Source organism: Hippocampus zosterae, chromosome 4, assembly GCF_025434085.1.
Source record: "Hippocampus zosterae strain Florida chromosome 4, ASM2543408v3, whole genome shotgun sequence".
NCBI classification, from domain to species: domain Eukaryota; kingdom Metazoa; phylum Chordata; class Actinopteri; order Syngnathiformes; family Syngnathidae; genus Hippocampus; species Hippocampus zosterae.
The window spans coordinates 26,497,562-26,522,874 of record NC_067454.1 but is presented as its reverse complement, the minus strand read 5'-3'; the positions used below and the strand labels follow the sequence as shown (position 1 = coordinate 26,522,874).

General features: G+C 45.1%; 2 protein-coding genes across 2 annotated transcripts in view; one reads left to right on the top strand and one right to left on the bottom strand.

The window, feature by feature from the left end:
• Window positions 1-25,313, bottom strand: part of LOC127599794 (ras-related protein Rab-11A) — a 180,330-nt gene that overhangs the window by 59,357 nt on the left and 95,660 nt on the right. The gene's annotated exons all lie outside the window — the stretch shown is intronic.
• LOC127599708 (multiple epidermal growth factor-like domains protein 11) overlaps window positions 1-25,313 on the top strand; it is a 145,915-nt gene that overhangs the window by 34,313 nt on the left and 86,289 nt on the right. Inside the window, 1 exon segment of the mRNA XM_052063863.1 lies at window positions 23,087-23,179. Coding sequence (XP_051919823.1) covers window positions 23,087-23,179 — 93 coding nt within the window.

Sequence of the window (25,313 nt, the reverse complement as noted above, 5' to 3'; positions counted from 1 at the left end):
TCTATTGGTGAGCGTGGGCCAGTCTACTACGGCCTTAACTTTGGCTTCGTCAGCTCTCAGCTGACCCTTCTCGATAAAACCCAGAAATGAGATGGACTCGACGTGAAACTCGCACTTCTCTGCTTTTACGAATAACCGGTTTTCTAGTACACGCTGCAAAACCAGCCTGACATGGTGTTGATGTTCTGCAAGAGTCCGGGAAAAAATTAAGATGTCATCCAAATAAACAAAACAAAACAGGTTCAGAAAAAAGTGGCGGATTGGAGGGGGGCGAACCCCGAATCTAATAACGGAAGTGGGTATTTGTTCTTGATGGTGATTTCGTTCAGGCCCCGATAATCGACACACGGGCGTAACGTCTTGTCTTTCTTTTCGATAAAGAAGAATCCGGCCCCCAATGGGGATTTAGACGGCCGAATGAGGCCAGCCGAGAGTGAGCTATTGATGTATTCTCTCAGCGCCTCTTGTTCCGGCTGAGAGACCTGAGATAAACGGGAATTCGGGAGTGGAGCGTTCTCTAACAGGTCGATGGCGCAGTTGTAAGGCCGGTGAGGCGGCAAGGACTGGGCACGGTCTTTACTAAACACTTGGCGCATGTCATGGTAAATACGTGGAACCTTATCCAAACAAATACCTTCTGGTGGCTTGTTACGGGTCGGCCATCTCTTTTCTGCCGCCGAGCGCAAACAGTGAGTATAGCAAAATGCGCTCCAACTCTCGATTGCCGGACGTTCCCTTGGAAATGACAGGGTTATGTTCGCGCAGCCACGGCAACCCCAACACTAACGGTACGGATCGAGACCGCATGAGATAGAATCTACGGTATTGGATGTGATTGCCCGATAATTTTAGTTTCACCGGCGCGGTGATTTCTTTCACTTCCGCCAGGAGTCGCCCGTCAAGATCGTGAACCCGCTTTGTCTCTCTTAGGACCTCAACATGCCAACCCAGTTCCTTAGCTAAGCTGGGGTCTAAAAAACAATTGTCCGCCCCAGAGTCCACCAAGGCCCGAACAGAAATGACCCGAACCGGACCATAAATATTACCGTCCAACTCAAGTCTTGGTGAATGTCCCGGATGGACCTCTTCCCGTCTCGACTCCCGTGACGCAGTACCGGGCACAAACTCACAGTTTTCGGGGCGCCCGGAGGGGCGGGCCGGTGTCAAGGAACAGTTGGAAACCCGGTGTCCAGGTTGACCGCAGTCGAAGCAGGCCCGATCCCGAATCCGACGCTCTCTCTCCGCTGGTCCCAGCCGTCCGCCTCCCAGCTGCATGGGCTCCTCCTCTGCGTCGGCTGGATCGGAACACGAATGACGTTCGGGTCCGGGTGGTCGCCGGGATCCATGCTCTGCCGGCCGACGACCCGTACGTCGGGGTGGAAAACGGGTAGTTCCTCGCTCTTCCATACGTTCCCTCTCACGCTCCCGCATGCGGTTGTCCACAATGAGGGCCAAATCGATGAGCTCCTCCAAGTTGTTGCTATCGTCGCGGGTTGCCAGTTCGTCCTTTAACGCAGCACTTAACCCGCGGCGAAACAAACCACACAGGGCGCGGTCCCCGTAACCGCTACGGGCGGCCAAAATACGAAATGAGATGGAGTATTCGGCAACGGATTGTCGTCCTTGCCGAATAGCTAATAGCCGACCTTCGGCCTCCCTTCCCATAACCGGATGTTGAAATACGCGACGGAACTCGACGACAAACTCTGGGAAGGAAGACCGAAGCCCGGGTTGAGCATTGCTGATCTCTACTGCCCAAGACGCCGCCTGACCAGTCAACAGGCTCATAATGAACGCCACCTTCGTGCTATCTTTCTCATACGTAGCTGGTTGCTGGTCGAATATCAGAGAGCACTGGTGTAAGAATTGCTTGCAGAGTGCCTGCTCTCCCCCGTAACGAGAGGGGTGGGTGAGATTGGGCTCTCGCCCGACGATCGGGGAAGAGGGTGTCCCGGATGAAACCGCCAGGACCCTTGGGGGTGGCGTTTCTCGGGGGGTCGCATGTTCCCCTTGTGAACACAATATTTCCAGCCGCTGGGCAAAGACGGAGACTGCCTCCCGGAGCTCTGTGAGCTCCTGCCTTTTCTGGCCCACTAGTTGCCCCTGGCTGGTCAAGGCGGTCATGATCTTGTTAATGTCTACAGGATCCATGTGGTGGGAGTACCGACAAACAAATAACAAAAGGTGCTTGCACAAAAGGGCAAGAAAGGAAAGTAAAGCACGCAAACTATGAACAAAAAACAATGTAACACTTAGTACACGCACAAAAGCCAGATCATCAAAATAAAACAGTACTTACACAAAACTTGGTACTGAGAACTATACACGAAATCACGACGAGGTCAAAAGCCACTAAGTCAAGGAACAGTGAGGATAGCAATGCCATAAACAATACTCCCACAACAGGTGTAGAACGTTGGAGTCCTTAAATAGTGTCTCTATTGATTAACGATTGCCAGCAGGTGTGCTAGGAAGACAGCTCATGCCACCTGCTGGCCAGACCGCAAAACCGAAACGTGACACTTACTACTTAGGTTGACTTCTCATATCTTTGTCCTCAAAGGAAAACAAATCTCAAGCTGGAATTTCTGAAATTGAAAAATCAATGGCTCTTTTTAAATTATTATTTTGTTATGATGATAATCATTCCATGCTCCCCTTAACATCGGATGGGATGATTAGAGCATAATCTCTCATGTGTTTCTAATCAAACATATTCATTCCGTCCAATTTAACATAAAACCGAAAGATGACCGACTTTGACAAATCATGCTGTTATTTTGCCTTTAGCCATTTGAGTCAAGAGATAGTTTTTGAAGAAGATTACTGACACTTTTTACTGCAATAGGTTTTATTCCTAACTTATTCTCCCTCTTTAGAACCTTTTCCTAAATGGTTTAAAAGGCAACACAAGATGGCTGAGTTAACTACACTCAAAAGACCAATGCCTCTTTTCCTTTTGATTTACTCTTAGGATCACAACTGCGATCAGAAGAGAAGGTTTAACTGTATTTATATTGTTGGTACAGAAATTGAGGATTTTTTTTCCCCAAGAACTTGTTTTAAGATGAATGTTTTCTATCTTGTCTAATCACCTTTCTTTATCTCATACTCATGTATTTTCCCCAAAAGAAATCAATTATCCACTCTAGATGGTAAATTCTATAGCCGAGTGCTGCTTTTTCATAAGTGAATGGGTTGCCCGGGGGGAGCCGATGCAAAAGAGAAAGCACATGGCGTGCCTTTATTCAGCATCAGCTTGTAAACAACCTCATTTGATTCTCCTGTAGGACCTAGACAAATAACCCACAAGTCAATTGTGCAGCGTTGCTTCTGTCATCCAGCGGCACATCGCGCCAGGTTTGAATGCGAGTCATGGTTATGTACAAAGTGTGCCTTCTAGCTTTTCTAACATGAACAAATTAGGACAGCTTTTTTGTCGCCACATTCTCAACATGAGCAAATTGAAAGGTTCCCTTCTTTCATAGAGAAAGAAAGCTGCTTGAGGCACAAATCAAAATTGACGGGCGTCCATAGTGGCTTTGCAGAATAGTTTATGATTTACTTTGTATAAAACACTTTATTGCAGGCTGCATACCATTTCTTGCTCAGTTGTCATTCAATCAATCAATCAATCAATCAAACTTTATTTATATAGCACTTTTCATCCATAAGAATGCAACTCAAAGTGCTGTACAATGCTTTAACACTTTTCCAAAAAATGTTTCATTCATTCATTCATATACCATCAAAATACTCCCAAAAATCTGTTTTGATGTATTATTTATTATTATTACTCTACATATGAAAATTTTACGAAATGCTTTTGTAAATCCACGTCAAATTAGGTACAGTAATACCTTATTTTCCATTGTTAATTGGTAAAAAAGTGAAAAGTCACAAAGCAACATAAGTAGGATTTGCCCCCACTAGGAATTTTCGTGTTTGTATGTGGATGTAATGTTTGCATACACATGTCAACCGGGATCTCACGGCTGTTCCACAGTATGTTATCACTCTCTGTTGGTGAAGGTCTAAGACTACAAGCAGTTGACAGCATACCAATTATGTACATGTACATCCGCAAGTAAGCTGGATGGAAGAGCCGCTGTCCACGATTTCATTATCTGTCTGATCATTGATGCTTTTGCAAGCAAGAAACATCACAGGTACCAGTATGTGTAAAATATGTAAACATGATTTATACTTTACATTTGAGACAGAGATTACAACAGTACATGTATGTATTTAAATCTTTAATTATCCAACCTTATACAGGAATTAACATCCATCATTGGCTTCTGAGAGAGGTGAAGTGGCTTTTGTTCGTGGTGTACAAGGTGGTTCTCACTTCACTCATAGGCTGGAGGCGCTGATGGTCTAGCTGAGGTTTTTAAATTAGAAAAAAATGTGGAGATGGGTCGGGTTGTGATGTTCATTTTGTCTTCTTATTCGTTGAAATTGCTTTAAGGTTTCTTTTTTATCATTCAATGCTCTTTTTTAGAAAAGAAAAAAACTTTTACGAAGCTGACAGTTTTGGCTGTCACTTTAGCCTTCATCTGAGCTGTCTCTGCTTTCTTGTGATGTGTCTAAAAAAACAGCTGAGCGGGTGGGGAAACCTTCAAAATAAGGCTCCCGGACGCTGTCAAGTTAGCAAACCAACTCACCGCCACCCCCGTTGAAATAATGTGTCCCTGTTGATGGTGCCATCTGTGTGGAGGGACGAGCGTGCTCCCACACAGCCGGGACACATTGCTTCAGCGGTGGCGTGGGGTTGGAGCACAGCTTATCTAATCAACAAAAGTTATTGCTTTTGCAAAAAAAGTTATTGCGAACACAACACTAAAATACAATATACGACATGTACTGTAGTCAACAAAGTGGCGATGATACTCAGCCAATCAGCTCACGGGATAAATCCACTCATGCTCTCATGGGTCAACGTCTCACTGGGAAGCAATTATGCGCCTTATTTGAGTGTGCATGTGCAGAGCCTCTGAGTCACGTCAGCTTTTGTTCGTAGTTCAGGGTAACCTCCTCTCTCGCGCATCAACAATATGTCTTTCCGCAATATGAGTGCCGATATGGCTGCATTTGTTTTGTTTGTTTTTTTAATTAAAATTTGAAAATTCGGTCAGTCAAATAATCAGGATCGTTGTAATGCTACTTCAGAGCTGGCTGATGAGCTGATGATTGCAGCTGGGAGAGATGGAAAACAGGCAGGACAGTCGCCCTCCAGGCCCGGAGTTGGACATGCCTGTTCTAGATGCTTAACATACAAGCCCTTCTGGCCTAACATGAAAAAGAATGAACATCTTATACAAACAGATCTGAAAGCCCTTCTCCCACTGAGGTCGAACAATTGTTTCATAATTTTCGCCAAATGTTCGCCAGATGTTTGCCAACAGTTTTCATGATTTTTCTTGGCGCGAGGACATTTTCAACAATTTCAAAATGCCCTAACGGCCAACATCTGGCGACCATTTGGCAAATATTTAACATTCGCTGCATTCAAAAACACTGGCAAATACTCACTGCTCAGTGGGCTAGCGGCTTTAAGCAACAGATGTTGCTTTAGACCACCTGTTATATTATTTATTCTTAATTTCGGCAGCTGGAATTAGGAGTACTGTCTGTAGATTGCCATTTCCATGGTAAAATTATTTTTTTAAACATTTGAATTTTTGTTGCCAACCTACCATTTCGTCGATTGAGCATTACCTGCTGAATGAAACTAAAGGTGTTTTTCATGCAAATCGGGTAGGCCTATGGCACAGGTGTCAAACTCAAGGCCTGGGGGCCAGATCTGGCCCACCATATCATTTTGTGTGGCCAGCGAGGGCAAATCAAGCATGTCAATTTTTCTATGATGCTTGCTGAAGTCTGAACCAAAATTTCAAATTGTCATATGTAGTCCATCATTACATAGAGATACTGCAAGCATAATCTCATTACGTACTACATTAACGTAAACAATGGCTGAAGTAATCATTATTCTTGACTCATTTCAAAACTAGGTATCCACCAATTTGTGTCACGTTCTGCCCGAGGCGATGAACAGATCGCCTCGTACAGAACAAAATAAAGGGGTGGATTCCCAGTAAAGCAGACACGGAAAGATCTTGTCAGAAAAACAAAAGAGTCTTTAATGACTAACAGAAAGAGCCCGACAGGGAAACGGTAACAAAAAGCGCTGGTCAATTAAGGACCAGGAAATAAGGAAACAACCGAAAACGCTCGCTGAAAAAACAAAGTGCGAGGAAGTACTGATTAGGCAATATATATGTATACAATTTAGTGACTAACGCGAATAGCAAGAGTAATGGCCGCAAGGCAAGAAGGCAACGAGTAGTCGACAATAGAGGAATTAGCACGAGAGAACAATGGCATGGCGTGGAATTCTCCGGCAGTGAGTGGACTGCCAGAGCCTCTTAATAAAGGCAGATAATCAACCCGAAATAACGGACAGGTGTGCAGTTGGCGGAGGGAAAAGCCCGCCACCTGCTGGCGGGCACGGGACGTGACAATTTGTTGTGCACTGTATATGCAATATGTGGAGGTGATCAAACCTTTTTACGGTTTCACAAAATTCATAGTCATAATGGCCCACTCAGGGAAACCGTAACTACAATGTGGCCCACTGCAAAAATGAGTTTAACACCTGTGCCCTAATGGAATGAACCAAAAACAAGGCAAGATGCCAAATGCAGGATGGCCAACATGAACATCACTTCTTTCCCTCCCAACTCTGGATTTGTTGAGCTGCATGTCACAATACAAATGCTTGGCTGATGGACTGATGTGATGTCTTTCATCCAAAGACCAAAAACAAGTTGAGAAGAGCATTGCAATGACTGTAACATAGGGTTAGACTGTGTGTTTGTACCAAATGCAATTACTAAGATATATTGTCAGATGGTTGGAAGGAATCCAGGCAGAACACAGTTGCCACAAACGTAGACAGAGAGAAGAGGCTTTCAAACAAAAATATGTTAAAAATGTAAGACCAACAGAGTACAACTAAGGACGCTGGTAACACGTCATCAGGCGCCGACAGCTATGGCAGCCCCGGTCACACGCTCTCTAGTATTATCCCTGTTTTTGTCATTTTCTGGCGACCCTGAGCGGCTTACTTACACGAGGGAAAAGTTGCTGCGCATTGGGGAATCTACGCTCGGTCTTTTTTCACCAGCACACGAAAATCCACAAGGTTTTTCGGAGCTAATCGCGAGCGGAGCGGCTGCGCTGTACGGAGCATGGAAACGCCGCCGGAGGAGGGGGAAGCGAGCCGGCGTGCTCGTCAAGCTCCGGCAGCGTGGATTTCGAACCCCGCTCCCATCGATCCATCTTGCTAATCTACGATCTCTGCCAAACAAGATGGATGAACTTCTTCTCCTCACAAAGACCAACAAAACATTTGGACGTTCTGCTGCGCTCTGCTTCACTGAAACCTGGCTCAGTGACCCGTATCCAGATCCCGCGCTACATCTACCCGGCTTCCGCCTTCTCCGAGCCAACCGCGAAGCTATCAGGGAAATCGAAAGGTGGTGGGATTTGCTTCTATATCAACGAAGAATGGTGCACTGAGGTCACGAAGCTCGACGCACACTGCAGCCCGGACCTGGAGTCGCTGTCTTTAAACTGCAAGCCATTCTACTCGCCACGTGAGTTCACCTCCTTTTTACTAGTCGGTGTTTACATTGCGCCACAAGCTAACGCTAACACGGCGATACAAACGCTAGCCGAACAAGTAAACAAACTCGAACTAAAATACCCAGAGTCACCCCTGATCATTTTGGGCGATTTTAATAGAGCACATCTTAACCGTGAACTTCACAGATATAAGCAGCACATCGACTGTTTCACCAGAGAAGGCAACATTCTAGATCACTGCTATACAACAATCAAAAATGCATAGCGATCGGTCGCCCGTGCAGCATTGGGTCTTTCTGACCACAATTTAATCCACTTAATACCTACATACAGACAGAAACTCAAATGTGTTAAACCGGTTGTTAAGACTGTGAAAAAATGGACAGATGAAGCAAAGCTAGCTCTACAAGAATGCTTAGACTGCACTGATTGGGGCGTCTTTGAAACTTCAACGGGCACACTGGATGAATAAACAGACACTGTAACATCATACATCAGCTTCTGTGAGGACATGTGTGTACCAACGAAGTCCTTCCGTTCCTTTAACAATAACAAGCCATGGTTTACTCCCAAACTCAGGCAACTCAGGAAAGAGAAAGAGGCCGCATTTAGAAGTGGTGATCGGGCACTGTACAAACATGCCCGAAACCAATTGACAAAGGAAATTAACATCGCAAAGAGAAGCTATGCAGAGAGGCTGAAAAACTAGTTCTCTGCTAACGACTCTGCATCTGTATGGAATGGCCTGAAAGCAATCACTAACTATAGAATGCCATCCCCCCAAACAGTGAACAATAAGGGTCTTGATAATGAACTAAACATGTTTTTCTGCCGATTTGAAAAGGACACCCCCATTTCCCACTCACACCCACCTCTACCAGAAACCACTCTACCTACCCCCCCACCCTCTTTTTCTCCACTACAGATCCACGAACAGGACGTGAGACGGCTCTTCAAGCAGCAAAAGATCAAGAAAGCTCCGGGGCCCGACAAAGTGTCACCCTCCTGCCTGAAAGTCTGCGCTGACCAGCTGGCTCCGGTCTTCACACAGATCTTCAACAGATCCCTGGAGCTGTGTGAGGTCCCATCCTGCTTCAAACAGTCTACCATCATCCCAGTTCCCAAGAAATCGGCAACATCGGAACTGAACGACTATAGGCCTGTCGCCCTGACGTCTGTGGTCATGAAGTCCTTTGAACGCCTTGTGCTGAACCACCTAAAGAACGTCACTGGACCCCTGCTGGACCCTCTCCAGTTTGCCTACCGGGCAAACAGGTCTGTGGAAGACGCAGTCAACATAGGTCTGCACTACATCCTCAAGCACCTCGACAGCACAGGGACCTACGCAAGGATTCTGTTTGTGGATTTCAGCTCTGCGTTCAACACCATCATCCCGGAACTCCTCACCCCCAAACTACTCCACCTCGGTGTGTCCCCTGCGATCTGCCAGTGGATCCTCAGCTTCCTGACGGGACGGACACAACAGGTGAGACTGGGAGCAACAACATCATCAATACGCACCACCAGCACTGGAGCCCCACAGGGATGTGTCCTCTCGCCACTGCTCTTCTCTCTCTACACAAACGATTGCACCTCAACAGATCCAGCTGTCAAACTCATAAAGTTCGCAGACGACACCACGGTCATCGGTCTCATCAAAGACGGCGACGAGTCTGCGTACCGGCAACAAGTGGAGCAGCTGGAGCTCTGGTGCGGCCGACACAACCTCGGGCTGAACACGCTCAAGACTGTAGAGATGATCGTGGACTTCAGGAAACATTCTTCTCCTCAGTTGTCCCTCACACTATCCAACTCCCCTGTGTCAACCATCGAGACCTTCAAGTTCCTGGGAATCACAGTCTCCCAGGACATGAAGTGGGAAGTCAACACCATCTCCATCCTGAAAAGGGCCCGGCAGCGGATGTACTTCCTGAGGCTGCTGAGGAAGCATGGCCTGCCACAGGAGGTGCTACGACAGTTCTACACGGCAGTCATCGAATCAATCCTGTGTTCTTCTATCACGGTTTGGTTTGGGGCCGCCACAAAAAAGGACAAAATCCGACTTCAACGGACAGTTAGGACGGCAGAAAAAATCGTTGGCACCGGCCTACCCACTCTTGAGGACTTGCACACTGCAAGAATCAAGACAAGGGCACGGAAAATCCTCCTGGATCCCCCGCACCCTGCCCACCACCTTTTTCAGCCACTCCCCTCAGGCAGACGCTACAGATCCATGCGCACCAAATCCAGTAGACACTTAAACAGCTTCTTCCCTCTAGCCATTAACTCCTTAAACAGTCACTGACATAGTCACTCTTCTTGCACCACAAAATGGTACTACAAAACTACTGGTATACTCTAAAATGGTTCAATGATTTTGTCGTTTACGATGATACTAGTGCAGCGTGTTATACCGGAGACAAATTCCTTGTGTGTTCTACATACTTGGCCAATAAAGATGATTCTGATTCTGATTCTGATTCTGAACAAACAAAACAGGAAAAGGCTAGAATAAACCAAAACCGCTCGTAAAAAGCAAGGAGCAAGAGAAACAAATTGCTTGTCAAATCAAGGATAAGAGAATCCAAGACACAGAGAACATCCACCGGGAACGCATAATGAAAATACGATGAAGTACGAGGCAAGTCTATGAGGCAAAAAAGGGCCAATAACGTCTTGGAATTAGCACTTGGAGCGTCATGAGCAAGGCAATAAGTGACGCCGGCTCTTTAAAGGCAGTAGGTTATGTGATGCCTGATGAGGGACAGGTGCGACTCGTTTGAGTCTGCTCCCAGCTGCAGACCGAAAAGAACACAACAGCTTGACATATAAAGATGAATAAATTCCCACGGGAACATGAAAAACAAAACATCAACACTATAAAAAAACAAAGTGTCATTTTTACACCTAGAGAGTTGAGTTTTATAGTTTTCTATTTTTCTGCTCAGTTTAGTGTCAAATTTATGAATGACTTGTGTAAAAATATTTAACACTGTTCAGAGAAATACCATTACACTTAAAGTTAGTGTATGTATAGATCCAATAAGTTATTGTTATTATTATTATTATGCATTAATACGTTGCTATGATCCAACCAGAAGTGTAACATTAGGCTTATAGGGCCCGGTGCAAATTATTTTGGTGTCCAGAACTCTGCCAAAACACAGCGCATGCACATACGCACAGTAACTTGAGAGAACTGCTATTGTCGCAATGTATTTTTGAAGGGCATCCAATTTTAATATTGCGAGGTGTATGTTGAACGTTAACAATTTCACCCCAAAAATAAAGTATATCTTATAATAAATTATATTTTGTTCTATAACTTAAAATTTGTTTGAATATATGCAAAACATACATAAATAGACCCCAACCGTACCCTTTCTTTGGATAGTGTAGAATATTTAATTGTTTTTACATTGCTTCTTGGTAATAAATCTGATATTGGGAAATCTATTGATTACTCTGTTAATGGGTCATAAAAAGGAACATGCATGCAGTAATGAAAATTTTGCAAAATCTTCAATGTTAATGTCAAACAACTTCAGACTTGGTGATGTTGTACTATCCAAACTACTGAGGCTGTGGAATTTGATCTTCAGGTTGTACTCTACGGCAGAGGTCCCCAACCTTTTTTGCCCCACGGACCAGTTTCATGTCAGACAATATTTTCACGGACCGGCTTTTAAGACCGGATAGACACAACAATATAATGACCTGCATGAAAAGTGTGGTATTTTCGAACATAATAATAAACACGAATCATGACACGAGGAACGTCCTATCTGGCCGCAACATTCTCTGGTTGCTATGGGAACGTTTACTCGTGCCTTCAAAATAAGATACGCCGCAAATAAAAAGTGAATGAAAAATACGACTCACCATCGCCGCTTAGTCTGCAAAGTAGGCTTGGTGCGAGTGAATCTCCCGTTGAGATAAGCCATATTTGAAATAGGACTTCTGATACTGTCTATTAAATGTAGCCTTCTTTTCTTGAAAGTCGTAGACTCATCTTCTGTCTCCTGGCTGGGCCTTTCCCTTCCCTAAAAAAGTTTTCAAAGGTGTTTGTTTTTTATGCGGTAACCTATCACGTGACCGAGAAGCGCGCATTCACCTACAACAAGAGTAAAATACTGTAGACTGATATAACAGAGAATCCGGTAATTTTTCAAAATAAAACATCTTTCATATTCCGAAATGAACAAAATGGAAGGAATATAAGTTATTCTTTCTGTGTGGCCCGGCACCAAATGACCTGCGGCCCGGTGGTTGGGGACCCCTGCTCTACGGAACAAGTGTGATCTCATTTGTCTCATCATCACACTGACAAGTCAAGTTTGTTTCTCGTGTATATCTGTTAATCACAAAAGAGTCTCAAAGTGCTTTAAAGGCCCACAGTTCAACAAAATCAATGGCAAACCCTGGGTCTAAACTGCCCATCTGACCAAGGAAAATCCTATTTCGGTAAAAAAAAAATGTAGGAAACCTTGAGAAAGGATCACAGAGTGGGGCGGGCTGACCTTCAGGGAAGGCGAGGTTTCCTACGGTAGGCCACGAAACTTGGGGGGGGGGGGGGGGTGAACAAAAAACAGAGAAGGAGTGTAGCACTAAGATCAGCACCTCTGCCTCACATCATATCTGCCTCACAGTGCCCATTGGTCCAGTGGATCAACAATTCACTTGATCACCGTTCCGCCCAAGTTTATTACCATCCATCCATCCATTTTCCGAACCGCTTAATCCTCACCAAGGTCGCGGGGGTGCTGGAGCCTATCCCAGCCGTCTTCGGGCAGTAGGCGGGGAACACCCTGAATCAGTTGCCAGCCAATCGCAGGGCACACAGAGATGAACAACCATCCACGCTCACATTCACACCTCGGGACAATTTAGAGCCTCCAATCAGCCTGCCATGCATGTTTTTGGAATGTGGGAAGAAACCGGAGAAAACCCACGCAGACCCGGGAAGAACATGCAAACTCCACATAGGGAGGCCGGAGCTGGAATCGAACCCGGTACATCTGCACTGTGAAGCCGACGTGCTAACCACTGGCCTACCCGGCCGCCCCAAGTTTATTACCGTCCTAGAAAATCAAATTGTCACAATACTGGTGAGATATTTTTAGATATTTCATGACTTTTTTTGGGATTGTAACTTTTCAGGTCTGTTCGATTTGCGGGCCACTTAAGGACAGTAGTATCACGGTTATTTAACCAGCTTTTGGTAGTTTTGTTGTGGGAACAGGTGCCAAGTCCTCCTGGTGCATGAAATCAATATCCCCCTTAAGCACTACATTTTACTGGCGAAAAGCTGCGTTGATTTTTGACTTCAGAAAACACAATGGCCAAACAATGGCATGTTATATAGCACCCCAACCATCACAAACTGTAGAAATTTCACGGACTGGACTACAAACAACCAAAATTGTATGATTCTCCAATTTAATTCCTTGATCCCTAAATGTAATCCCAAATTTACCTGTCTGGAAATTGGCCGTGGCCCAGTAGTCCAGTGGTTAGCGCGTCGACCTCACTGTGCAGAGGTACCGGGTTCAATTCCAGCTCCCTTTGTGAGGTTTGCATCTTCTCCCCGGGCCTGCGTGGTTTTCTCCGGGTACTCCGGTTTCCTCCCACATTCGAAAAACAGGCTTGACTGAACACTCCAAATTGTCCCTCTGTGTGAGTGTGAGCGCGTCTATGTGTGCCCTGCGATTGGCTGGCAACCGGTTCAGGGTGTCAGACTCCAGCACCCTGCGCAACCCTTGTGAGGATAAGCGGATCGGAAAATGGATGGATGGATGAATGAAAATGGGCCTCTGGACCAGTGAGTAATAGTCCATCCCCCACCTTACTACACCACCCCCTTTTCCCTTAGCCAAGGCTCTTTCTTTATTGGCACACTGTAAAACTATCAATGTGGCGGCAATACAAACATCACCAACAAGCCGAAATGTAACAAGGGATTTCCAAACATATATAGTATATGTATAGAAATCACCTATCCCAGCCGTCTTCGGGCAGTAGGCGGGGGACACCCTGAATCAGTTGCCAGCCAGTCACAGGGCACACATCGACGAACAACCATTCTCGCTCACACTCAGACTTAGGTGTGAGTATGAGCGCGTTAGTGTTCCATTAACCCACCATGCATGTTTTTGGAATGTGGGAGGAAACCGAAGTACCCGGAGAAAATCCACGCAGGCATGCGGAGAACATGCAATCTCCACACAGGAAGGCCTGAGGCAGAATCGAACCCCGCACCTTGAAAACCAGTGAAGGAAACACGAGGAGCAGAGATGTGTGAATGGCAACCTAATAGTAATTCAAAATGTAATTTCTAGTCAAAGGAAAACAATAATGCCAAATGAAAGGTAAAAGACACATCGGTTTCTGAACCTGCACCAATCAGAAACCAGAACATGAGGTGTGAACATATTCGGTGTAAACATATTCGCTGTGACCATGTAATTAAAATGGGTGACCTCGAAATTTGCAGATTCACTTACAAAGATCACATTTTGCGGACAGGCATATTTTATCAGTCTGCAGTTCTGCATAGTTTATTTTAGGTTACCTTTATTTGTTATTGAGCTGGCACTTACTTCGACAGAAGGAAAGAAAGATAAGTAGCACATCATATCTCTGTGATAGAGAAGCAAAAGTCTCTGAGCTGTCAGCCTGTCGTCTGCCTACACACGTCCTACCTGATGAATGATGCAGTATTCATCGTCTGATGCACAAGTGATCCTCGCAAAATGAGCTGCAAGGGATGATACAGAAGTTCAGCCTGTCGAATTTGAACAAGTTGTGCAGTTGATAATGAAGATGAGTCCTCTGATCTTTTCACTCCATTAAGTTTAAGTGTGTGGGTTTAGCTACAACTGACACACATCACGTACATACAATGTTTTACTGTATTGGGCCGAATATTAGACGGCTGTTTTTGCATTGAAATACGACTGAAAAAGTGGGGGTCGTCTTATATTCGGGGTTTTGACATTATACCCTTTCACGACGCTAGATGGCGCGGGGGGTATCAGCACAAGCACAGCATCATTCATCGTAGTCATCGTCACAACATCCACAAATAAGATTCACGGCCGCATTATGGGTAGTGGTTACCACGTCTACCTCAAAGTCCATAAACACTGGATTTTGAATCTTGTTTGTAAGTGATGTGGAATTGATGTGCTTCTGCTTGGTGCGTGGGTATACTGGCTTCGTCTTTTAAAAACATCCATCCACCCGTTCTTCCACCTAGCAGGGATTTGGTCTCAAGGTCACAACCTTAAGAAAGAAGCTGAGACTTTCCTCTCCCCAGCCACTTTGGTCCAGTTTTTCCGGGTGGATGCCGAAGCGTTCTCTGCCAGGAAATACAGTCTCTCCAGTGTGTTCTGGATGGTCCTCGGGTACTGCCCAAAACAGCTCATCATGGAGTTGTCCAGATGCCCTAGCCAGCTCATCTGCCTCCTTTCAATGTGGAGTAGTAACGACTCTACTCTCAGCCCCTCCTGGATGAAGCTGCGCCATTCCACCCATCCTTCTCCCGCTCTATTCTTCCCTCATTCTTGAACAAGAACCCAAGACCTCCACCTGGGGCAGGATCTTATCGAGACCTGGAGGGAGCACTCCAACCTCTTCTGACTGAGGACAATGGTCTCAGATTTGGAGGTGCCGATTCTCCATCTAATTCACTCTGAGAACCGCTCCAGTGAGAGTTGGAGATCACTTCTTGATGAAGCCAACAGAACCACATCATCTGCAAAGAGTAGAAATATAATGCTGGCGTCTAGTCGAGTAAATCGTGTCCATAAAGGTTATGGAGAGTTTGCGGTCCCTGTTCTGCTCGTACTCCCCGCCCCTCTACCCCTGCCTCCTGCCACAGACGGTGGACCAAACTTTGACATCGGCCCTACTGGGACCTAACAGCTAGTGATGGCAAAATGAAGCCCCATAAAGCACTGAAGTCCTGCAGGGAAATACTTCACACACGCTTCAAGATGAATAATTTCCTCGACTACGCTATCATGTGGACAGGAAAATGTATAACATGCTTGGTGCATGCAATAAAATGGTGGGGTGTAAATCATGCTCTGAACACATAATAAGATGCATTTGACGAGTGTTTTTACATGAAATGTTCTGTGTTACTTAGTCCATGTTTGCGCTAATGCAACAAGTGAAAATGTGAAATAAGGAGGCAAAATAAAGTGCTTATACATTTTTATTTAAAAACAATATTGTATCCAAAGTTTTTGAACTCAGGCGGTTTCTTTTTTGCAGAGAATTTCAGCTGCTTTTGAACTCTTTCACATGGTACTGATGAAAGCAGGGGTGGATGGGTATGTGATAGTAAGTTGGTATGAAGGGGAATTCATAGCGTTTCTTTGCCACTTTTATTTGGCACATTAGAACCTATCGTATCATTTCTTGAATCAGTCACGTGGTACACCCCCTTCGCAGGGCTTCAACGTCATCAACACGCATTTCGACTCTCCATTCATGAACCACTCATTGAGATTATTCGGCACATGCTTCAGGGATTCGAACCGTGGAGCACATCACTACTAATAGCCCACAGCTGGGGGTTTGGTATCCCATACGCCTGAAACACCCCCACTACCCACTGCCCTAAAACTATGCAATGCATAACAAAAATTGCTGTAGAACAAGAGGAGCGATTTAAAATAAATATTTTTTTTTCGCACAAATAAGTTTGTTTCATCCTATTTTTACTAAGTCGACATCTAAATTTATCCGTGATGTTCTGTAATAGAAGTCGCTGATGGTGTAGTGGTGTACTTGCCTGACTCATGTCAGAATCAGAATCAGAATCATCTTTATTGGCCAAGTATGTAGAACACACAAGGAATTTGTCTCCGGTATAACACGTTGCATTAGTATCATCGTAAACAACAAAATCATTGAACCATTTTTGAGTGACCAGTAGCAGTATTTGTAGTACAAGAAGAGTTACTACGTCAGTGACTGTTTAGGGAGTTAATGGCTAGAGGGAAGAAGCTGTTTAAGTGTCTACTGGATTTGGTGCGCATGGATCTGTAGCGTCTGCCTGAGGGGAGGAGCTGGAAAAGGTGGTGGGCAGGGTCCGGGGAATCCAGGAGGATTTTCCGTGCCCTTATCTTGATTGTTGCAGTGTGCAAGTCCTCAAGAGTGGGTAGGGCGGTGCCAATGATTTTTTTCTGCCGTCCTAACTGTCCGTTGAAGTCGGAAACTGTCCTTTTTTGTGGCGGCCCCAAACCAAATCGTGATGGAAGAACACAGGATTGATTCGATGACTGCCGTGTAGAACTGTCGTAGCACCTCCTGTGGCAGGCCATGCTTCAGCTCAGCAGCCTCAGGAAGTGCATCCTCTGCCGGGCCCTTTTCAGGATAGAGATGGTGTTGACTTCCCACTTCACGTCCTGGGAGACTGTGATTCCCAGGAACTTGAAGGTCTCGACGGTTGACACAGGGCAGTTGGATAGTGTGAGGGGCAACTGTGGAGAAGAATGTTTCCTGAAGTCCACGATCATCTCTACAGTCTTGAGCGTGTTCAGCCCGAAGTTGTGTCGGCTGCACCAGAGCTCCAGCTGCTCCACTTGTTGGCGGTACGCAGACTCGTCGCCGTCTTTGATGAGACAGATGACTGTGGTGTTATCTGCGAACTTTATGAGTTTGACAGCTGGATCTGTTGAGGTGCAATCGTTTGTGTTGAGGGTGAAGAGCAGTGGACAGAGGACACATCCCTGTGGGGCCCCAATGGTGGTGGTGCGTGTTGATGATGTTGTTGCTCCCAGTCTCACCTGTCGCGTCCGTCCCGTCAGGAAGCTGAGGATCCACTGGCAGATCGTAGGGGACACACCGAGGTGGAGAAGTTTGGGGGTGAGGAGTTCCGGGATGATAGTGTTGAACGCAGAGCTGAAATCCACAAACAGAATCCTTGCGTAGGTCCCTGTGCTGTCGAGGTGCTTGAGGATGTAGTGCAGACCTATGTTGACTGCGTCTTCCACAGACCTGTTTGCCCGGTAGGCAAACTGGAGAGGTTCCGGGAGGGGTCCGGTGACGTCCTTTAGGTGGGTCACCACAAGGCGTTCAAAGGACTTCATGACCACAGACGTCAGGGCAACAGGCCTATAGTCGTTCAGTACCGATGTTGCCGATTTCTTGGGAACTGGGATGATGGTAGACTGTTTGAAGCAGGATGGGACCTCACACAGCTCCAGGGATCTGTTGAAGATTTGTGTGAAGACCAGAGCCAGCTGGTCAGCGCAGACTTTAAGGCAGGAGTGGGACACTTTGTCAGGCCCCGCAGCTTTCTTGATCTTCTGCTGCTTGAAGAGCCGTCTCACGTCCTATTCATGGATCTGTAGTGGAGAAAAAGAGGGTGGGGTGGGAGGGGGGTAGATAGAGTGGTTTCTGGTAGAGGTGGGTGTGTGTGGGAAATGGGGGTGTCCTTTTCAAATCGGCAGAAAAACATGTTTAGTTCATTAGCAAGACCCTTATTGTTCACTGTTTGGGGGGATGGCATTCTATAGTTAGTGATTGCTTTCAGGCCATTCCATACAGATGCAGAGTCGTTAGCAGAGAACTGTTTTTTCATCCTCTCTGCATAGCTTCTCTATGCGATGTTAATTTCCTTTGTCAATTGGTTTCAGGTGTGTTTGTACAGTGCCCGATCTCCACTATTAAATACGGCCTCTTTCTTTTTACTGAGTTGCCTGAGTTTGGGAGTAAACCATGGCTTGTTATTCTTAAAGGAGCGCAAGGACTTCGTTGGTACATACATGTCCTCACAGAAACTGATGTATGATGTTACAGTGTCTGTGTATTCATCCAGTGTGCCCGTTGAAGTTTCAAAGACGCCCCAATCAGTGCAGTCTAAGCATTCTTGTAGAGCTAGCTTTGCTTCATCTGTCCATTTTTTCACAGTCTTAACGACAGGGTTAACACATTTGAGTTTCTGTCTGCATGCAGGTATTAAGTGGATTAAATTGTGGTCAGAAAGACCCAATGCTGCACGGGCGATCGATCGGTATGAATTTTTGATTGTTGTATAGCAGTGGTTTAGAATGTTGCCTTCTCTGGTGAAACAGTCGATGTGCTGCTTATATCTGGGAAGTTCACGGTTGAGATGTGCTCTATTAAAATCGCCCAAAAAGATTAGGGGTGACTCTGGGTATTTTAGTTCGAGTTTGTTTACTTGTTTGGCTAGCGTTTGTATCGCCGTGTTAGCGTTACCTTGTGGCGCAACGTAAACACCGACTAGTAAAAAGGAGGTGAACTCACGTGGCGAGTAGAATTACTCGCAGTTTAAAGACAGCGACTCCAGGTCCGGGCTGCAGTGTGCGTCAAGTTTGGTGACATCAGTGCACCATTCTTTGTTGAGATAGAAGCAAATCCCACCACCTTTCGATTTCCCTGATAACTTCGCGGTCGGCTCGGAGAAGGCGGAAGCCGGGTAGATATAGCGCGGAATCCGGGTGGCGGCCACTGAGCCAGGTTTCAGTGAAGCAGAGCGCAGCAGAACGTGCAAAGGTTTTGTTGGTATTTGTGAGGAGAAGAAGTTCATCCATCTTGTTTGGCAGAGATCGTAGATTAGCAAGATGGATAGATGGGAGCGGGGTTAGAAATCCGCGCTGCCGTAGCTTGACGAGCACGCCGGCTTGCTTCCCCCTCCTCCAGCGGCGTTTCCATGCTCCGTATAGCGCAGCCGCTCCGCTCGCGATTTGCTCAGACAAACCTTGTGGATTTTCGTGTGCTGGTGAAAAAAGACCGAGCGTAGACTCCCCAATGCGCAGCAACTTTTCCCTAATGTAAGTAAGCCGCTCAGGGTAGCTAAAAACTAACGCATAAATGTGTGGGCAGTGTGGCATCGGTTGCCACTCAGTCACGTGTGATGTGGGTACGTATGTGCCCTGTGATTGACTGGCGACCAGTTCAGGGTGTAGTAAGCCTTTCATCCGCAGTGAGCTGGGATAGGCTTTAGCAACCCCGACCTTCTTAAGGATAAGCGGTGTTAAAAATGGATGGATAGATGTTATGTAACAGAAAAAAAATGTTGAGGACGTTAGCTAAACTATGACATGCATTTATAGTATTTGTGCAGCTGACACTGCCACTTTTTTTTCTCAAAATATATCAGTGTTCACAATAAAGCTTTGCATCTTGCACCTAACTTTGCTTGTGTCAATCTCAAATTTATTCAAGACATCATTAAACTTTATTCGTTGCGTAACATTTAAACAGAAGCATGAGCATCATCACTCATTTACTTTCAGAGATTAAAGTAAGCCATTTTCCAACCTATCTTAAGCACGCATTTTGTAGTTTTTGGTAAAAGTTTAATAGCGGTTCGGATAAAGCATGGATGGATATAGTTGACATTGAACTGGAACGAACGCTTTATGCACGAAGGTCATATCCATCTGTATAGTTTCCAGAAAATATCTTGAAGATGGAAATGTTAGGGTTTTTTTGTCTGTTTTTTTTTGTCTTGAGTATCTATGGCAGGGATGGGCAACCCGCGGCTCTCGAGCCGCATGCGGCTCTTTGGCTGGTTCAATGCGGCTCCCGGGCTTTCACATGACAAGCGTCGAAAACGCCTCGGCGGTGGCGCTGTCATTCAAACAACGGCACTAAATACATAGAACTTACTATATCAGCCTATCATCAATTCCGTTACTTGATTGACATACAGGGCGACCAATCAGATGACAACTGAATCACAGCTCATGGGCAAACCACGGTGTTTCGCGCTTATGATTGACATACAGGGCAACCAATCAGATGAATACTAAGTCTGTCGCCCATCTCGCCGTGCATGCATATGTATGCGCACGTGTGTGGTTGGGGGCCCGCGTGCGTGTGTATATGCTTGCATGTGATCGGGTTTATTGCGGGAGGTTCGTCGCTTGAAAAGTTGATCTTCCATCAAATATGTCGTAAGCTGACCTAAGTAGTAAGTAACCACTGCAGCTCGTGTGTGTGTGTGTGTGTGTGTGTGTGTGTGTGTGTGTGTGTGTGTGTGTGTGTGTGTGTGTGTGTGTGTGTGTGTGTGTGTGTGTGTGTGCGTGCGTGCGTGCGTGCGTGCGTGCGTGCGTGCGTGCGTGCGTGCGTGCGTGCCCGCACGATGTGGCTCTTTGCAGTAAAAAAAATTGTCTCTTAGTCTCCGACTGGTTGGCCACCCCTGATCTATGGCCTATGTATCATAGAAGAAAAATAAAACTGGTTCAGATTGTGAAAAAGGGTCAGTCCCAAAATGTCTCAGCTAAAATTAAAATTGTAAATAGTGAGCACAGCCGGTTGCTTGTTTGTTTGTTTGTTTTGGTTTGTTTAGGGTTTTATTTTTCAAATGAAAAAAGTACAGTGCATCTGGAAAGCATTAACAACACGTTTTCCACATTTTGTAATGTTGCAGCTGTAAAACGGAACAATTCTTAAATGGAATTTATTTTTACTACACCCTATGCACAACCTGTAATGACAAGATGAACCATTTTTGGGGTAGATATTATTGCAAAAGTATTCAAAGCAAATGACTAAGAAATGGCATGCCTGGCATTCTATAAGTATGCACAGCCTTTGCTCAGTCCCTTGATATTGATGCACCTTTGGCGACAATTACACTCCCAGTTCTATTTGAATATGATGCCACAAGCCTGGCACACCAATCGTTGGAGCATCAAGTTTTCTCCAAGATGTCATCTCTTTTCAGGGGTGTTCTATTTCAATTGCTCAATTCATTCACAAAATGGTCCCGAAGCCACTCTCTTTTTCTTTTTTTGTTCAAGCCTTGGCTGTGTGCTCAAGATATCCCTGCAAATCGCTGTATTTATTTTTCTCTCAGTCCTGACTAATTCCCCAGTTCTCCCTGTTGAAAAACATTGCTGCAGCGTGACAACCACCATGCTTCACTGTAAGAATGGTTTTGGCCCGGTTTCCTCCCAACATTGATGTCCTACAATGTTCACGCCCAATAGTTCAGCTGTGGTCTATCAGACCAAAGAGTTCTGTCGCTTATTGTTGTGAGCTTGCATCTCATTGAAGCAGAGGACACTTGCAAGAATGGCGAATTTTGGGGTTTTGTCACATAAAAGCTTGCAAACATGCTTTCAATCAGTGTTCTTGTTTTAAACCGCTCAGTCCGTCACTGACAGACGCTTGTTTCACTCACAATGGACGGAAACATGCACGGCATGTCTTCTGCGTGTTTGTTGGGGGGGTGAATAATAAATGTTGTATGGTGTCTTTAAGTAGTCCCATAATTTAGATAGCACTCCTAACTGTCAACTTTGTTCTTCCTTGGCCGAAAAATAAGGAAGAGTCAAAGCACAATTGCAGTGGCAGCCTAGTGACCCAGTGAATAGCGCATTGACCTCACAGCACAGAGATACCAGGTTTGATTCCAGCTCCGGCCTTCCTGTGTGGAGTTTGCATGTTCTCCCGGGCCTGCATGGGTTTTATCCGGGTACTGTGGTTATATATATATAAGCGCTATATATATTATATAAGCGCTATATATAAACTGCGGTTTCCTCCCACATTCCAAAAACATGCATGGCAGGCTGATTGGACGCTCTAAATTGTCCCTAAGTGTGAGTGTGGGCGTGGATGGTTGTTCGTCTCTGTGTTCCCTGCAATTGACTGGCAACCGGTTCAGGGTGTCCCCCGCCTACTGCCCGGAGACGGCTGGGATAGGCTCCAGAACCCCCCCCCCCCCAACCCCGCGCGACCCTTGTGAGGATAAGCGGATCGGAAAATGGATGGAATGATGGATAATTGCAGTTATGAACTATAATTTAGCAATGATGGAGACAATGTTAAAATAACAAGGATGGACTGACGAAGCCAGATTTGATTGGCTTGGAATAATGACGGACTGACGATGACCGACGGGTGGCCTGGCTGGTGGCGAATTATGAACTGTGCAGGATGCAGCATTCACTGCCGACTGGCTGTTTCCCACTCCACACGAAACCTATCAAGTGCTGTGGACAGACCAATGCTAGAGAGTTGTCACAGCAGGCAGAGGCTCGCTACAGTCATCTGAGCCAAAATAATCCAGTTTTCAAATGACCGTTTATCGTCCGTTGGATTACGTCATTAAAAAATGGCAGATGGTGATCATTGACAAAATGCAAAATATAATCCCTGATAATATAATCTGTCCATCACGAATGTAGATTGTATGTATTAACATCAAATTTTAATGGTGAAATCCATAGAAGAATAACTGATTTGATAAACAAATCACACATAAGCATTTTTTTTCAATGCAGATAAATTCATACTTAAATTTAAAATTTTGATGCAGCAATCTATGTCAGTCACTGGTTGTAGTTTAATCACATCATCAGGGTCTTATTCAGCTCTCAGAGTTTAATGAGTATGATAACTGGTTGTGGTGAACATTGTTTTTGTTCTGTTTTAATCTCAGCTTTGTGTACTGAGGAGTGTGACCATGGTCGGTGTATCTCTCCTGAAACCTGCCAATGTGAGCCTGGCTGGGGAGGGCTGGACTGCTCCAGCGGTGAGTTCAAATGTAGTTGTCTGCTTACAGATCTGGCATCCACTGCAACGCTGCATGAGGTCCTGAAAAACTGTATGAGGGAAGTGAAGTTTGTGTTGGATACGTTACGTGGAGCTATATCTCGGTTTTTTTGTGGATTTTTATTTTATCTTAAAAAAAAAGTAACCTGAATGCCAAGTGGCTCGATCATTTTGTACAGACTGGCTCTCTAAGTAATTAACTCACATTAAATTCCAAGGAGAAAAAAAAACAAAAAACAAAAATGTAACCCTTCAAAGAAACCAGCAAAAGTTGAGAGCATCGTTGAACTCATCAACTTCATGCGGCCAGAGCAAATGTCAGTTCTCACACAGAAGAAAATGTTTAATTCTGAGACATTACTTATCAGAGAACATGTTGGGTTTGGAAAGCAAATATTTTTTGGGGCTATGATTTGTTTTTGTTTTTTTTTGGTTAGTTTTTCTCACAGAAGCTGAAGAGTAAAAAGTGCCTTTGATGAATGGTGATCATTCTGCTGTAGTTCGCTGGATTATCCGTCTCATTATTTTCTCCAGAACTCTGCAACCTCTCTCACAGCCTACATTGCAACCTGTTTGTGTGCGGCCGTATTGACATGTCATCAGTCACACAAACACTGCATTGTTTACCTTGCTTTATTGCTGCCTGGGGGGCTTATGGAACTGAGGCATGTCCAAAACATGGATTAGGTAAATTTGCCACCTCCTACAGGTAAGGAAAAAATTGAAGCATCGACAGACATGCGGAGGATAGGACGGAACCACTGTCAGGAAAAATATACAGCAAGTTTGAGGGAAACAAATTATGGTCCTGTTTTGCTGAATTCAATGTAAATGTGCAGATATTCGTGCAGATATTTGTGGATCACAGAAAAACATGAAACTCACTCATGTATTTCTGTGATGAATTTGGAGACAAATCTATCTCCATAGCAATCTATCTCTGGTATTCCTAAACAGAGCAACTCCAGTCTACAATTACTTCAAAACTGCTTCTGGGCTGACCAAGGCGAGAGAACAAAAGCACATTACTCCGCTTTTAAGATCACTGGATTGACTCCCCGTGTGTTTCAGGATCAATTCCAAGGTTCATATGCTTGTTTTGTTTTTGTTTTTTTTTGAACGTCTTTAGGATCTTGGGCCATCATATCTATTTGATATGCTTTTGTCATATCAACTCGTGTTGGTCTTGAGGTCACCTGCCACCTGCATTTTAATAAGCCACCTGCAGAACTCATCTGCACGTGTGTGAGAATCAAGTGTAATAAAAAAATAAGAGGCAAAAAAACAGCAAGCGGTTTTGTTTGACAGTACTTAACCCTTTGAGTGACTACAGTGGACAGCTGATCTTATCTTAAGTCTCAAACTTGGGCCTTAAACTGGACAGTGATTTCAAACTCGATCGGCAAATTGGTGCCGTTGATAAATCCAGCTTCTTTCACCTTAGACAGCTGGCCAAAATAAAACCTCTCCTTTCACATGAACACTTTGAGACAGTAATTCATGCCTTCGTCACATTGATTACTGCAATGTCCTTTACTTTGGAGTGAGCCAATCCTCCATCAAGCGCCTCCAGCTGGTCTAGAATGCTGCTCCTCGCCTCTTGACTGGTACTTGTAAGAGGGAGCACATAACTCCTACTCTGGCATCCCTTCACTGGCTCCCCATTCATTTTAGAGTTATTTTCAAGATCCTCCTCTTTGTTAACAAATCTCTGAATAATCTCGCGCCACCTTAGCTCTCTGAGCTCATCCGCCCCCTACACACCTGCCCGGCGCCTCAGGTCTGTGGACCAGTCTTTGTTAGAAGTACCAAGAACTAAACTGAGGCTCAGAGGTGATCGAGCCTTTTCTGTTGCGGGTCCCTCTCTCTGGAATGACCTCCCACTGAACATTCATTAAGCCTCCTCGCTGCCCATCTTTAAAGCCCTCCTCAAAACTCACTTGTATTCTTTGGCGTTCGACTCAGCATGACTTAGATTTGTTCTGGGTTTTACTGTTTGGTGCTTTCTACCGCGTTTATTACCGATTTGTTTTACTGTTTATTGTGCATGTTAAATTGCTCCATGTACAGTACTATGTATGCAGCGATGGCTGTTTGAAAGTGCTCTATAAATA